The sequence below is a fragment of the Sphaeramia orbicularis genome, chromosome 5 (assembly GCF_902148855.1).
Source record: "Sphaeramia orbicularis chromosome 5, fSphaOr1.1, whole genome shotgun sequence".
In the NCBI taxonomy this organism is placed as follows: Eukaryota; Metazoa; Chordata; class Actinopteri; order Kurtiformes; family Apogonidae; genus Sphaeramia; species Sphaeramia orbicularis.
In genome coordinates this window covers 55,340,696-55,353,462 of record NC_043961.1, presented here as the reverse complement: position 1 = coordinate 55,353,462, position 12,767 = coordinate 55,340,696, and the positions used below count along the sequence as shown (strand labels likewise).

General features: G+C 38.3%; 1 protein-coding gene across 21 annotated transcripts in view; it reads left to right on the top strand.

Moving 5' to 3' along the window:
• The window catches only part of eif4g3a (eukaryotic translation initiation factor 4 gamma, 3a), a 72,067-nt gene that overhangs the window by 18,287 nt on the left and 41,013 nt on the right, over nucleotides 1-12,767 (top strand). For 12 of the 21 annotated variants that reach the window (XM_030135153.1, XM_030135159.1, XM_030135150.1 and 9 more), the window contains 4 exons: nucleotides 3,344-3,376; nucleotides 7,301-7,321; nucleotides 11,442-11,621; nucleotides 12,632-12,743. In XM_030135153.1, coding sequence (XP_029991013.1) covers nucleotides 3,344-3,376; nucleotides 7,301-7,321; nucleotides 11,442-11,621; nucleotides 12,632-12,743 — 346 coding nt within the window. The remainder of the gene's footprint in view (nucleotides 1-3,343; nucleotides 3,377-7,300; nucleotides 7,322-11,441; nucleotides 11,622-12,631; nucleotides 12,744-12,767) is intronic. The other 9 variants (XM_030135161.1, XM_030135158.1, XM_030135156.1 and 6 more) reach the window with 3 other exon arrangements.

The following is a 12,767-nucleotide window of genomic DNA, read 5'->3' as shown; positions in this document are numbered from 1 at the left end:
AATGAGGTGTTCATATCTACAGAGTGAGCGGTTCACTTTTATGGATTTCACTAAGCTGGCCCAATGTTTCTTTAATGATTCAGAATGGTCTTCCTGTTCTTTTGTCTCCATGTTTAAGCAGGTGTCATCCTCAAGGTGCATCTGCTCTGTCTGAATGTTGACCAGAGTTAGTATCCCTAAAATGCCCAGATTAAACTAAACAAGGGGTGTCAAACTCATTTTCTTTCAGGGGCTGCATTCAGCCCAGTATGATCTCCAATGGGCCGGACTAGTAAAATAATAACACAATAACCTTTAAATAAAGACAGCTCCAAATATTCTCTTTGCTTTAATGCAAAAAAACCCCAACAACTATAAATTATGAAAACATTTACAAACTATCCAAACCAAAAATATGAGAGTAACTTGAAAAAACTGATATTTCTTAAGAATAATAAGTGCAATTTTATCAATATTATGCCTCGACTTCTCATACATGTGCATTATGATTCAGACCTAGAAAGGCACAAAACATTTAGTAGCAGGCATTACTTTGTTAAAATCGCACTTGATTTTCTTTGGACATTTTAGGTCGTTCGTATTTGTTAAGGTTATTCACATTTTATTGTTAAAGGATAGTTTGTTAATGTAAATATTTTCATAATTTAATGTTTTGGGGTTTTTTTGCACTACAACAAAGAGAAAACTTTGGAGTTGTCATTATTTCTAGGTTATTATGCTATTATTATATCCCTGAAATGGAGCTTCAGGGATATAATGGTTTTACCTCGAACACCCCTGGATCCGCTGCCGCCGGATATCCTTCGTGTGAACGCGATAAGTAGGGCAGATTTGGTTGGATTTCTTCTCCCTTGATAACCAACATAGTGGACCCCTTGTGGAAGAACCCTATTGATTTCAGCTTCTCTATGAGTATTATAAGTCATCCAAATGGGGGCGCTTTAGGTGAAATTAGTATTTTGGACATAAATCATGTAATAATAGGGAGATTGAGATAAAATTTAGTTCATATTGATCATGTTACAATTGTCCGTTTTCTCACTACTATCCAGAGTTCATATGGTGTCACTTTTATTCACTAGGTGGAGTCTTGTGGGGAAAAATTGGTTCTCTGACCATTTTTCTGCCACTATCAGGTCGATGTAGCTCAAATTGAGTTCATATCGATTGTTTAACAATATTCTTTCTTCATGCCACTACCTTGAGTTTACATGATGTCTTATTTTGACACCAGGTGGTGTGTTTATTTCCAAATAGTTGAGGGAGCTTCTGTTGAAAAATCCATTTTTTGAATATTATTAAGGAAATAGTCGGCCAATCAAGCGCAAACTTGGTTCATATTGATCATCCAAAAAATATGTAATATCTTTTCTGACATTATTCAGCAAATAATTTTTTATGACAATATTCAGGCTGGATATCCTTTGTGCGAACGTGATAACTATCCCCCTTTTGCACCAACATAGGTAACCCCTAGGGGGAGAACCCTGTTGATTTTGGGTGTTCCATGAATATTATCACTTGTCCAAATAGGGGCACTTCTGTTGAAAAATCTGGGGGTTTTTTGGTCATTATTAATAGATATAGGCCACTCAAGCTCAAATGTGGTTCATATCGATCATCCAAAAATATATATCTTTTCCTTATTACTCAAAGGTTAGTTGATGTCATATTTTGCCATTAAATTGGTATGTCTTGTACATTGTGTCATTTATTTGCTTTATTATATAGCAGAAGATTGGGGGGATTTTGGGAATATACCCTTGCTGTCGACCCCTGACAGCGTAAGCCTCGTTTTACTTGAGATCATATTGGTCTGTATGTGGAACCTGAACAAAAAAAGAGTTTGACACCGTTGACTGTTAATATTGTCAGTGTAATTTTCGCACTTTGTAAATTCATCACGCGGGCTGGATTGAAACCTTTGGTGGGCTGGTTTTGGCCCACGGGCCACCTTCTGACACCCTGAGTACATTAAACTCCCTTAGACTGGGTTTTAGACGGTATTTCATTGATCTGAGCACATGTGGACAACTGAGACACACTGTTAGTCATTCCAGTGTCTTGTCATCCTCTCCAAGATGTTTAGCATTATTTGTTAGTTCATTATTGCTCTTGATATTTTGATTTTCCCATTATGTTCTTGTTGAGCGTAAATCGGCCCATAGTAGCATTTGCTCTACAAAGATATATGATCAGATGTACCCTATACCCGATTGGTTTGATAAGATCTATTTACACCAGTGCTGTGCAGTTGTCCAATCTAATCTCCCGCGGGGTCTGAGGAAAACCTTACGAAGGACACTGAACAGTAAGGGTGTTTTGCCAATTAAACTTTGTGAAAAATTAACCAATATCTATAGAAATTAATATGTTTTAGAGGAAACAAATAGTTTGTGAGTCCTCAACTGGGAGAATTTATTCATTATATTCCAAACAGTGGTGCAGTTGCCTAATGCCAGAGGTTGAGTATAAATGAGGAGCTGTGACCTTTGGGGTGAGCAGCTGGTTACATTTGCTCAGTGTCTGCATAAAAGAAAGGAAACTGTATCATTGTGACAATTCTTTGGTGAGTAGCCTCTCTGTGTGTATAGAGGATGTCTTTGTTTGGAGTTAAAGGACGACCATTTTAGACCTGTGAGGGCTGGTTTGTACCAAGCTTTTTCTGTTATGTATTTGTTTCTTTTTGCTGTGTTTTATGTTCTCAGAGTTTAAAAAATATATGTTATACCTAATTAAAATATATCCATTTAAAATTGTTATGTACCACAATGAAGATGATTCTGAACGGGCAACTTTTTTTTAAAACCTTTTAATAAACTCAGTGTCAGTGCAATGAAACAAGGCTAATAGAAAAATCCAAATCATCTGAACATTGCATATACTTTCCTAGCCTTTCAATGCACAGTTACAAACTTGCACACTATCAATTATTAATTGTGCCTGCTCCTGCCCAGCCCCCATTAGGACAGTAAGGCTAACCAGACTTTGGTCATGTAAACTGTGTGGTTATGATGCTGATGTTTGAAGCAGAGTGTGTTTGATTGGTAGCATTACATCACAGATCGTAGTGATGCAGTTAAACCAATCTTGTGGATATGTTAATTACAAGGCATTTGTTGTGTTTAATCTTTGCAAATCCACACTCTGACCAGAGTCTGTTTTGCTGCATCCTGTGCCGTGTGTCCTTAAAGCTGTGTGCGCTGTAGTTTTGTACTGTATTTTCAGTCATCTGCCTTCATTGCTCATCTTATCTCTGTGTCTCTCTTATGCTCTTTCTTCTCCCCGCTTAACCATCACTGCTTCAATCTCCTTGCTGGACCTCTCCTCCCTCCCCCACCAGTTTGCTACGGGCCCTCGACCAACCCACCATCAGGTAATTTTTACCCCCCCCCCCCAAAAAAAAACGGCCCTCCTGCTCCTTCTTTCGCCTCATCATCATCAAAGCAGTTTGCTGGTACCTGCTGTCACAGTGCTGTTTGTGTGTATCAGCTGTTCCTTAAAAAGTGTCACATTTAAAAGCCTTCAAATATTTTGGATACAGCTACAGAGGGTTTAGATGTCATGGAATATTTTCTGAGCGTGATGCTGCTAATTCAAGATGCCCAGCCAGGTACACAGAACTGTTACCTGATGGATCTGAGTTGTTTTTTTTTAACTGTTTATTTTTATGGCATGACTGATATTCATTCCAAAAATTAATTTGGCATTTCATAGTCTTTATCAGATGTAAATTTGTCAGAAGCAAGTGAAGAAGTTTTGCACAGGATGTGTGATTGTGATTCTTCCAGCTCTCCTACCACTCCTCCTCCAACAGATACTAACTGGAGACTTAAAAGGAGATTTCCCTGCTTCTCATTTTCTTCTCTGTGGAATAAAACATGAGCCACTAATAACACCGAAGTAGGACTCAAATATGACTTCTGTCTCACCGGTTCCTTCTCGTGAATTTTAGGAGAGAAATACCATAAACATGTCAAGTGTTAACTAAAATAGATGACATAGAAATGCAGTGTTGTTTCCTCAGCAGTAGAAGAGCAGCTTTGAGCAGTTAAGTTTTCCTCTGGGGAAAAGCAGATCATATGCCAAATTATCATTGTTCACAGCATGAGAAATTGCTCACTCCTCCTTCTTACTGAATTGACTGAATTTGTGAGGTGAAGTCTTGTCCTTAACTGGCTTCAGCATCATGTTGTCGCAGCTTGTCTTCACTTTTTGTGCTGAAAGTAAGCGCTGGCCTTGTGAGTCTACTGCATTCTACTTCTTGTCAAAGAAAAGGGAAAAAAATCTAACTTGCTGAGGCACATTTATTAATTTTCCACTGTGTGTTATGTTTGAACCTTCAGTACAAGAGGTACCAACTGAAGCTGAATTTCTCTTCAGATGTTTTTTTCCCCACATTTCACATTGATAGTTTAATCGACAAGTACCAACTGCTTATTGTCAGCTCACTGTTTTTAACCAAGAGGCAATTACTGATGTTCAGGGTCCATGAATAGCTTGTGGTTTATCAGCATTCAGGTTTGCTGTAGTCTATAAAATAACTGAGTACATTCCTGTTTGACCACTTTAATGTTCAGGACTGACCCTGTGTAAATTGTATTCTGGTTCCTGTTGGATAGCTGATACTTTGTGAGTCAGTGTCATTAGATTATGAAGATCATGTTAATGTGTGTATGTTATGATGTTGTTTGTGGATACCGTGAACCTTAGATGTGTCTTGGTGCTGACTTTCAGTCCGTGTAACTTCCTGTTGTATTTGTCTGTTGATTGATGCTGTAATGATTCATGCATCTGCAGACTTCTAAGAGAGATGTATCATTCACACCCCCGAACTTCTAGATGAGTCCTGTATGACTTGTTATCTAACATTATCACCTTTTGGATGGGTATTTGTGGATGCATTTTAATAGCCTATAAATAGCACTGTGCCAAAGTGTGGTGGATTTGGCATTTTGTTCACATGCACAAACACAAACTTCCACAAACCTTTGTGCAAACGCACAAAAGTGCATGTTCTGGCTGTCACAAACTGGTGCTGGACTTTCTTGTGCCACCACGGAAGTGGAGTCGGAAAGCAGATGAAGCTGAACAGTAGCCTTTTATACCAGTGGAGAAAACACCCATTGTTTTGTTGAAACACACTCAATGCACAGTAAAGGGAACATAGAGATCAGAAAATTAATTCTTTTGGCTATAGCTTAGGTTCATTTTCAAACAAGTGACATCATTATTTTGATTTATTCATCCACTTCTTAGTGTAGTTGATGTGTTCACATTTTATATACTGCCTTGTGTGTGTTTGAACCAAAAGGTCAAAGCTGGCAGAAATGAGTTTCCGCCTAAACAAACAACTTTTGTTTGTTGTTACGTCCTTTACAGAGACAAAAAGCTGAATTAGAGGGTGTAAATTACTCTATTGCTTTATTAATCTGCAAGTTTTAACTGGGTTTTGGTCCTTTTTGATGGCATTGTTTTACAAAAATTTTAAATGTCCTGAACCTTACAGTCCATGGTGATAAAAATTTGTTTTAAGTGAGAGCAAGGTTACAAAACAGTGTACTTTGTTTGCTGTCTGTCATTATCTCAGATGAAAATGTAGAAACATTTTAATAGACACATTCAGAAAATAATTCAAAAGAGGTAAAATCTTAAATGTCAGGTGTTATAATTTATGAGGGTAAAAACACAAGATGAAGCTAATGGAAATGTCATATTTGATCACCACTATTTGACGTTTGCCTGGGGCTGTTTTAATGATGTCTTTTCATCAAACCTCCTACATTTAGATCTAGACCTAAATGGAGATTTGACGCCATTTACTCTGTATCTATGCTCATATTATATTTATTAGATTGCGTACCAAGTCATGTTTGTGCTGTCAGTAGAACACACCTTTATCAGGTTTGCTTATGCCTTAATTTGTTCTGCTATTGGTAGATTGTACTAAGTATTACATGTTCCTAAATTTGAGTATTGTCATTAGATTAGCTGCAGAACTGACCGCTCACATTGTTCATTTATCTCCTTAGTAAACCTTACCCTAAACCATTAATTGTATAACTGTTGACCATCACCTAAAATTTCACATACCAGTTTTCTTCTGCAATGCGAAACCAGAAATAGTTTCTTACCAGCAGAATTTCTCCTATCAGATTTGTGCTAACCAGAGTTTGTGGCTGCCAAGTTAGTGAAAAGTGTTGGTGTTTTAAATCTCTCAGCTCCCCCTCAGTCCCCCACCCTCAGCAGCTTTCCTCTGTTGCTAAGTCACCGTTGCAGGTGACAGCCAGGTCCACTGGGGCTAGGAGATTTGAGCCCAATCCCAGTTTACCCCTTGGTCCTACCCCTTTACCCCTACCCCTACCCCTTAATTTTGCATGTTCACATGAAGGGGTAGGGGTGTCCCGATTCACGATGAGTCGGAGGGAGAGGGCTGTTTGGCCCTTGAAACGGAGATATTTCAGGACCACACTACAAACGGAGGGGTATGAGATATCTCCCATAATTCTGTTCCCATCATCAGCAAGATGGAGGTAAACAGTGAAAAAGTACATTAAAGTATGTACGTATTTTCTTCGTAAACAACTAATCATTTGATCGACCGTTTAATGCTGTTTCAATGTGTTATAGATTGCGTTTCTGCAGTTTGCGGTTAATAGCTGCAAAAAGATGCCCAAAGCCAATGGAACAGAGATAGTTACAGTAGCTGACGGCGTGATGAATACTTTCAGAAACAAAGTTGTCGCATCTGTTTATAGTGGCATTGATGACTGCTGATGATGTCACAGGTCTCGAAGAGTTGTCTCATTTCATACGGGAATGTTTCAACCCCTACCCCTTACAACTCTGTTTTAAGGGGTAGCGGTAAGGGGGAGGGCCAAGGGGTGAATTGGGATTGGGCCTTGGCTCACAAGTTCAGGTTGTACCACTTGAGAAAGACGTGGACTACAGCAGTGGTTTGAGAGGAAGTTCTGTTTTTTTTTCTGAATATTAGGATGGTGAATGGTTACAAATCAAATGATGACACATTTTCCCCTGTGACCGTTCTGAGTTGTTATCTTTCGAGCACCCACTCAGTGATAAACTGTCAGATCACGGCTCTTTTCTTCTGTACAACTTCTATATTTACTAATCAAAGAGTCAAAGTGGCACCAGAACAGTCACTGTGCCAGGTTGATGGAGATAAGTGGGTAGCTTCCTGCCCTCGTGTGTGTGTGAGTGAGTGGGTGAGTGATTGCCTGCTTGTTTTGTATTGAGGCTCCCATTGGTTCTTTTCTCTTTCCTGCTTTCAACACTCAAGGGAGGATTCAGGCCTATCCAGGTAACCCCTTACCTCTTTGTCGAGTCTCTGCAGATCTGCATGGCATGATGGGGATTGTCCTTAAATGATCCCATCTCCCCCTCCCCCTGACTTTCGATCCTACCCCTCCCCTCATCTTCACTATGTTCAACAGACAGGCCCTTTGTTTCCATTTTATCTAGGGCTGGGCGATTATGGCTCATTAACTCAGTGAAATACAGTCTGATTAAAAAACAACAATGGTGTTACATCAGTTATATATTTAAAGGAGTGATATTTCGCTTTTTTAAATGGAATTATGCATTTTAAAACATTTCCCTGTGGTCTGCATAAACTGTAAATGCTCTGCTTGGGTCTGAATTCTTCATTCATTCAACTCCACAGGTCCATCTTCAACCCTATTTCTGACTAATGACACGATACAGGTCGTTTTGGGCGCTGGCCCTTTAAATGCAAATGAACCACTTCACACCCTGCCCCCTCCAGGTTGTTGACTGTGCTTTCTGTCCCGTTCAGCCACCTGTGTTTGTTAATACAACCAACAACTGAACATTTTAGGTAATCTGCTCGGAGTTTGGACATATTTTCAGTTTTTGCTACAACCGCTGCTGCTAAGAAACAATTATGGCATACTCAGAGAAATGTTTGTCGGAAGTCTTGACCTTATATGTGCAAATGTCGTGACGTAACTAATTATAAAACATGACAAATTAAGAAGGAAATGAAAAGGGTTGTAGAAATCCACTCGATTTTTGCCAAAAGGAATATAAAAGATAGCTTTGCAGCACCTGGAGGGTTCAAATTCAGTTTTTTGAACTGTTGGGGTCCAAATACATAAATAAAAGTGGGTTTAGCTAAATGTGAACCCTTTAACACTAGACATGGAGTATGCTGATTATCGCAGGTCAACCTGGAGTGGAAAAGCCAGTATAACATATAATGAAAATAATACATTAATAATAAATCCTTAAATAACATCTCTCTCTGATCATCAGTCTTAAGGCAATTAATTAGTGCATCTGGAACTGAATATCAAACCATACATAAATCTATTGATGCTGACAGTAAAGTGTCCTAGAGACAGATTAGAAGACTCTCATCTGAACACCTAAATATGTATGTACATAGAACACAGCCTGACCTGAAAAGCCCTCACCTGGATTGAACTGAGCTGACAGTTCAGATCCTTCCATTGGATTATTACTGTAGCGATTCATGTGATTCAGGTGCAACAGGTTCTTTAACTCTAACTGATTTTCTACCAGCATCAGTTTGATAGAGAGCATAAAGACTGGACTTTTTTTTTTTTTTTCAGTGGAAAAAGGTCATGTTCTGATGAGTCTAGATTGGCCCTGTTCCAGAGTGATGGGTGAATCAGGGTGAGAAGAGAGGTGGATGAAGTGATTACCCATCATGCCTAGCACCTACACTACAGTACAGTGGGACTTTTTTGTCCAGGCTGTGTATATATATCTAACTGTACAAGTCTGTAATGTTTTAAAAAATTAATAAACATAAGGTAGTTAATACAGAACATTATACTGTTGTAAAGAATAAAAGCAAGGTGAGGGTTTTCTGTCATATTGCTATATATTGCATATTATATCACGTATTAAATATGTTATTTCCACAGGCGTTCTCTGTTAAACCTCAAGAAGCAGTTTCCACATCTCTGACCCATATAGACTTTTATTAGGATTGAATTAAATCTTCACCATTAGCTTGTTTTTTTTTTCTCCATTATCATTTATCAAGGAGGTAGTTGAATTGGTTGATATTTTCAATATTCCGCCCAGCCCTATTTTTATCCCCATGTCCTTCCTTTTACTGTGTCGAGGATCATCACTGGACTTTACTTTTCTGTTCACTTTTGTCAGTTTTGCACCATTCATCACTCATCCTTAATGAGCTTGCTATTTAATGAAACAGCATGCGGAATGGAAGTATTCTTTCCTAAGATTAGTGATTTTTGATTTTTTTGTTGTTGTTGTTTATTTTTTATGTTTATGTAGTTACAAAGAGTCTGTTACTTGTCGGTTTTCTGTTATTTTTGTAGATGCCCATTTGGTTGACGTTGTTGGTTTCAGTGTTGTTGGAGGGTACACTTATTGTTTCACTGACTGTTTGAAGCTTGAGTTATAAAACACTTTTTTTTTTGTTGACAGTGTCACAAACATGTTTTGTCTGTTGACTCATATTTCTTGCTATGCCGGCATTTTTGCTCAGACTTTCTTTGAATAGTTGGTAATGAACAGCTTTTTGGCCATTTCCCACATTTCCACGAGGGTTTTTACAATAAAGCAGCTCAGTCTGATTTATTATGGTAAAGGTGATTTCCACCCCTGAGTATTTTTAGGCGGTGTTACTGCATTGTTTATTCTGCTCTCCCTCTGTGGACCCTACTGTGACTGTGTTGGGTATTCCCAGCTTGAGCCCTGGTTGTTTGGAAGTCGGTCACAGCTGCTGGTAGTGGTCTCTCTTAAGGCTCCCCACACGACGATTCCTACATTAAATTTGATGTACTGTCCAAAGACAAAACCTGTGTGGTATTAAACTTTTAATTAACTGTGAAGCCTGTATAGATGATTGTAGGTGCCTTCCTCACAACTTTACTCCCTCCTTTGTCTGCTCCGATGCACAAGAAAAGGCCATATTTCTGCCTTTCCAGTGATAATTTGTGACACACTTACACGTATTCAGTACAGCTGTGAGGAGCGCAGGCACAAAAGAATGTATTTAAAGCTATTGAGCAGTCAAAGTGTTTTTATTCTTCAGTTTTAGAGTTACACTGCGGGCTGACTGGCAAAATATATAAAGGCCCGAAAATAGGAGAGTGTATAAAGGAGGGAAAAAAAGAATATAGTCAGATTTGTTGTTTGATTAAGAGTCACCAGAGATCAGCATTGAGTAAGATTTATCCAAAAGTTGGCACACTCTAGTTTCTACATTTTTATTTTTATTTTTTTTCAGAGTTGAAGATAAATGGAATAACTTGCATGCGAACTTGTACACGGGCATTCCCCTATATTTAGGCTGATGGTCTAAAAATTTAGGTTGAGGTTACCCAAAAGACCTTCAGCTTACAGCACCTAACTTCTCTGAGAAACTCTGTTCAGTCAGTGAAATTTTGTTAAACTTGACTCTGAATCTTTCGGCAGTATCCAATAATCTAATGTTGCTACAAAATGTCATAAAAGGTTTCACTTTACCCAGTTGAAAAATGCAATGAAATAACTTGACCTATAATGCATCAAAAATGTTAATTACATCTGGCTGAAAAGAGATTTGCCCTCGCAAAAGTCACATTACATTAAACACAAACTTTATCAATAATAAAAATATTGTTGCAATATCTGTCAGAATGTTTTATTAGATTACTGGTCAACCTATTACATTTGATTTTAGGTTTTATTACATTTTTGATAAAGTTAAGTGAAAATTATTGATTAATTTACTGCATTTTCAGTAAATTATGATATTATTGAGTGCTACAATTGCTCACTGTCCACATTTTTTGTCTTCCTTCTGAACATCTTGTACATGTGGCTGAGATCAAACTGGTAATAAATGCAGAACATATAATGAAAACATCATGGCTTCATTTCCTAAAGATTTACCTCCATATGAATTACTCATTCATGCTTTTTTTGTGCTGACTTTGTTCTTGTAGGTTGAAATATTTAGACTCAAAGTATCATAATAGGAAGAGTTACTCCCTCTTATCTGTGATGAATCATATTTGCAGTATTTCTAAGCATTTAGAGTATAAAATGAAAACTTAGGCAATGGTATTTACATAATTCATGCCTTTAAAAGATTTTGATCTGACTGAAGAAGCGCAAATGATAGCATAGAGGTGTGCACAGAGAGTTGAAATGTACTGGTTTGAATGGTCCGCAGAGTATTGCGAGTTCAGAGAAAGTTCTGGTTCTGCATCTTTTCCTGATTTTTTTTTTTTTTTTTATGTGCTGATAAAAAACAGGGCTGCTCACTATGAGTAAATGTGTAGGCCAAATGCTGAGGACAGTGGATTGTCTGAGTTTTACATAGAGCATGGCTGCATGCTAAAATGAAAGCGCTACCTCTGGGATGGTTTTTAATATCTTTTGTTGTCTTTCTGTGTCTCTTACATGGACTTCAGTTTTTCCAGAGGCCTCAGATGCAGACTGCAAGGCCCACCATACCTACGAACACGCCCTCTATACGGCCTGGCTCGCAGACCCCCACAGCAGCTGTCTATCCCACCAATCAACCAATCATGATGACCATGGCGCCCATGCCTTTCCCCTCCCCACAGGCTGCACAGTACTATATCCCACAGGTGAGACGGTCGCACTGAACCGATCTTGAAAAGGAGATGATGGATTTGCTAATTAATTTTTCCGTAGTTAGAATTTGTACAAACTGACTAATGAATTAGAAGCACAAGACTTGAAGCCTCCAGAAATTTGTCTTGAAATAGTAAAAATGCATAAAGTTGAACTGAATTCCTCATTAGACGTCCACAAAAGTCTTAGTGAAAATGGATGCTCATAACTTGAACAAAGCAGCTCATTTCGCTGTTTAGACGAGTGGGTCTCAACATAATGTCTATTTACAAACACAATAAGTGAAGTCGACACAAAGGTCTGTTTTCACTTAACAGACGTGAGAAAGCTGTTTTTATTCTAAATGATGTTACAGTTTAGTTGGTTTTATACTTTCTTATGTCTTGGGGGTTCTGTCCTTTTCTTTTTTTCTTTTGTTTTTAATTATCAAGTCATCCTCCAGACTACAATGCAAACTTATCTGTCACAGTTCAATCAGGTGTTGGACATTATCATAGCAATGTCTACTCTATTGTTGAATATTGTCTGTTACGTACAAAACACCCTAAGCTGCACTTCTGTGGATAGGATTTCTCCAGTGGCCTTAAGAATAAAACTGACCAAACTGATTAAAAGTGTTTGCCTCTTCCAGGAACAAATAAATAAATGTTATGTATAAAATATATAATCTAATGCACTACACCAAAATACAAACGTAACACTTTGTCTTTGCTCCCATTTTTCATGAGCTGAACTCAAAGATGTGAGACATTTTCGATGTTCACAAAAGGCCTATTTCTCTCAAATATTGTTTACAGATCTGTCTAAATCTGTGTTAGTGAGCACTTCTTCTTTGCCGAGATAATCCATCCACCAGCATCTTTGAGTTCAGCTCATGAAAAATGGAAGCAAAAACAGAAGTGTTGTGTTTATATTTTTGTTCAGTGTATTATAATAATAATAATGAACATGAATTTGTGTGCATCAGCCTCACTGATGTGTTATTATGTTCCTTCCTTCACAGTATCGCCACAGCGCGCCTTACGTGGGACCTCCTCAGCAGTATTCTGTACAGCCCCCGGGGTCCGGCACGTTCTATCCCGGTCCAGGGCCGGGGGAGTACCCTACTCCATATCGTGAGTCATTAAACCCAGACACAT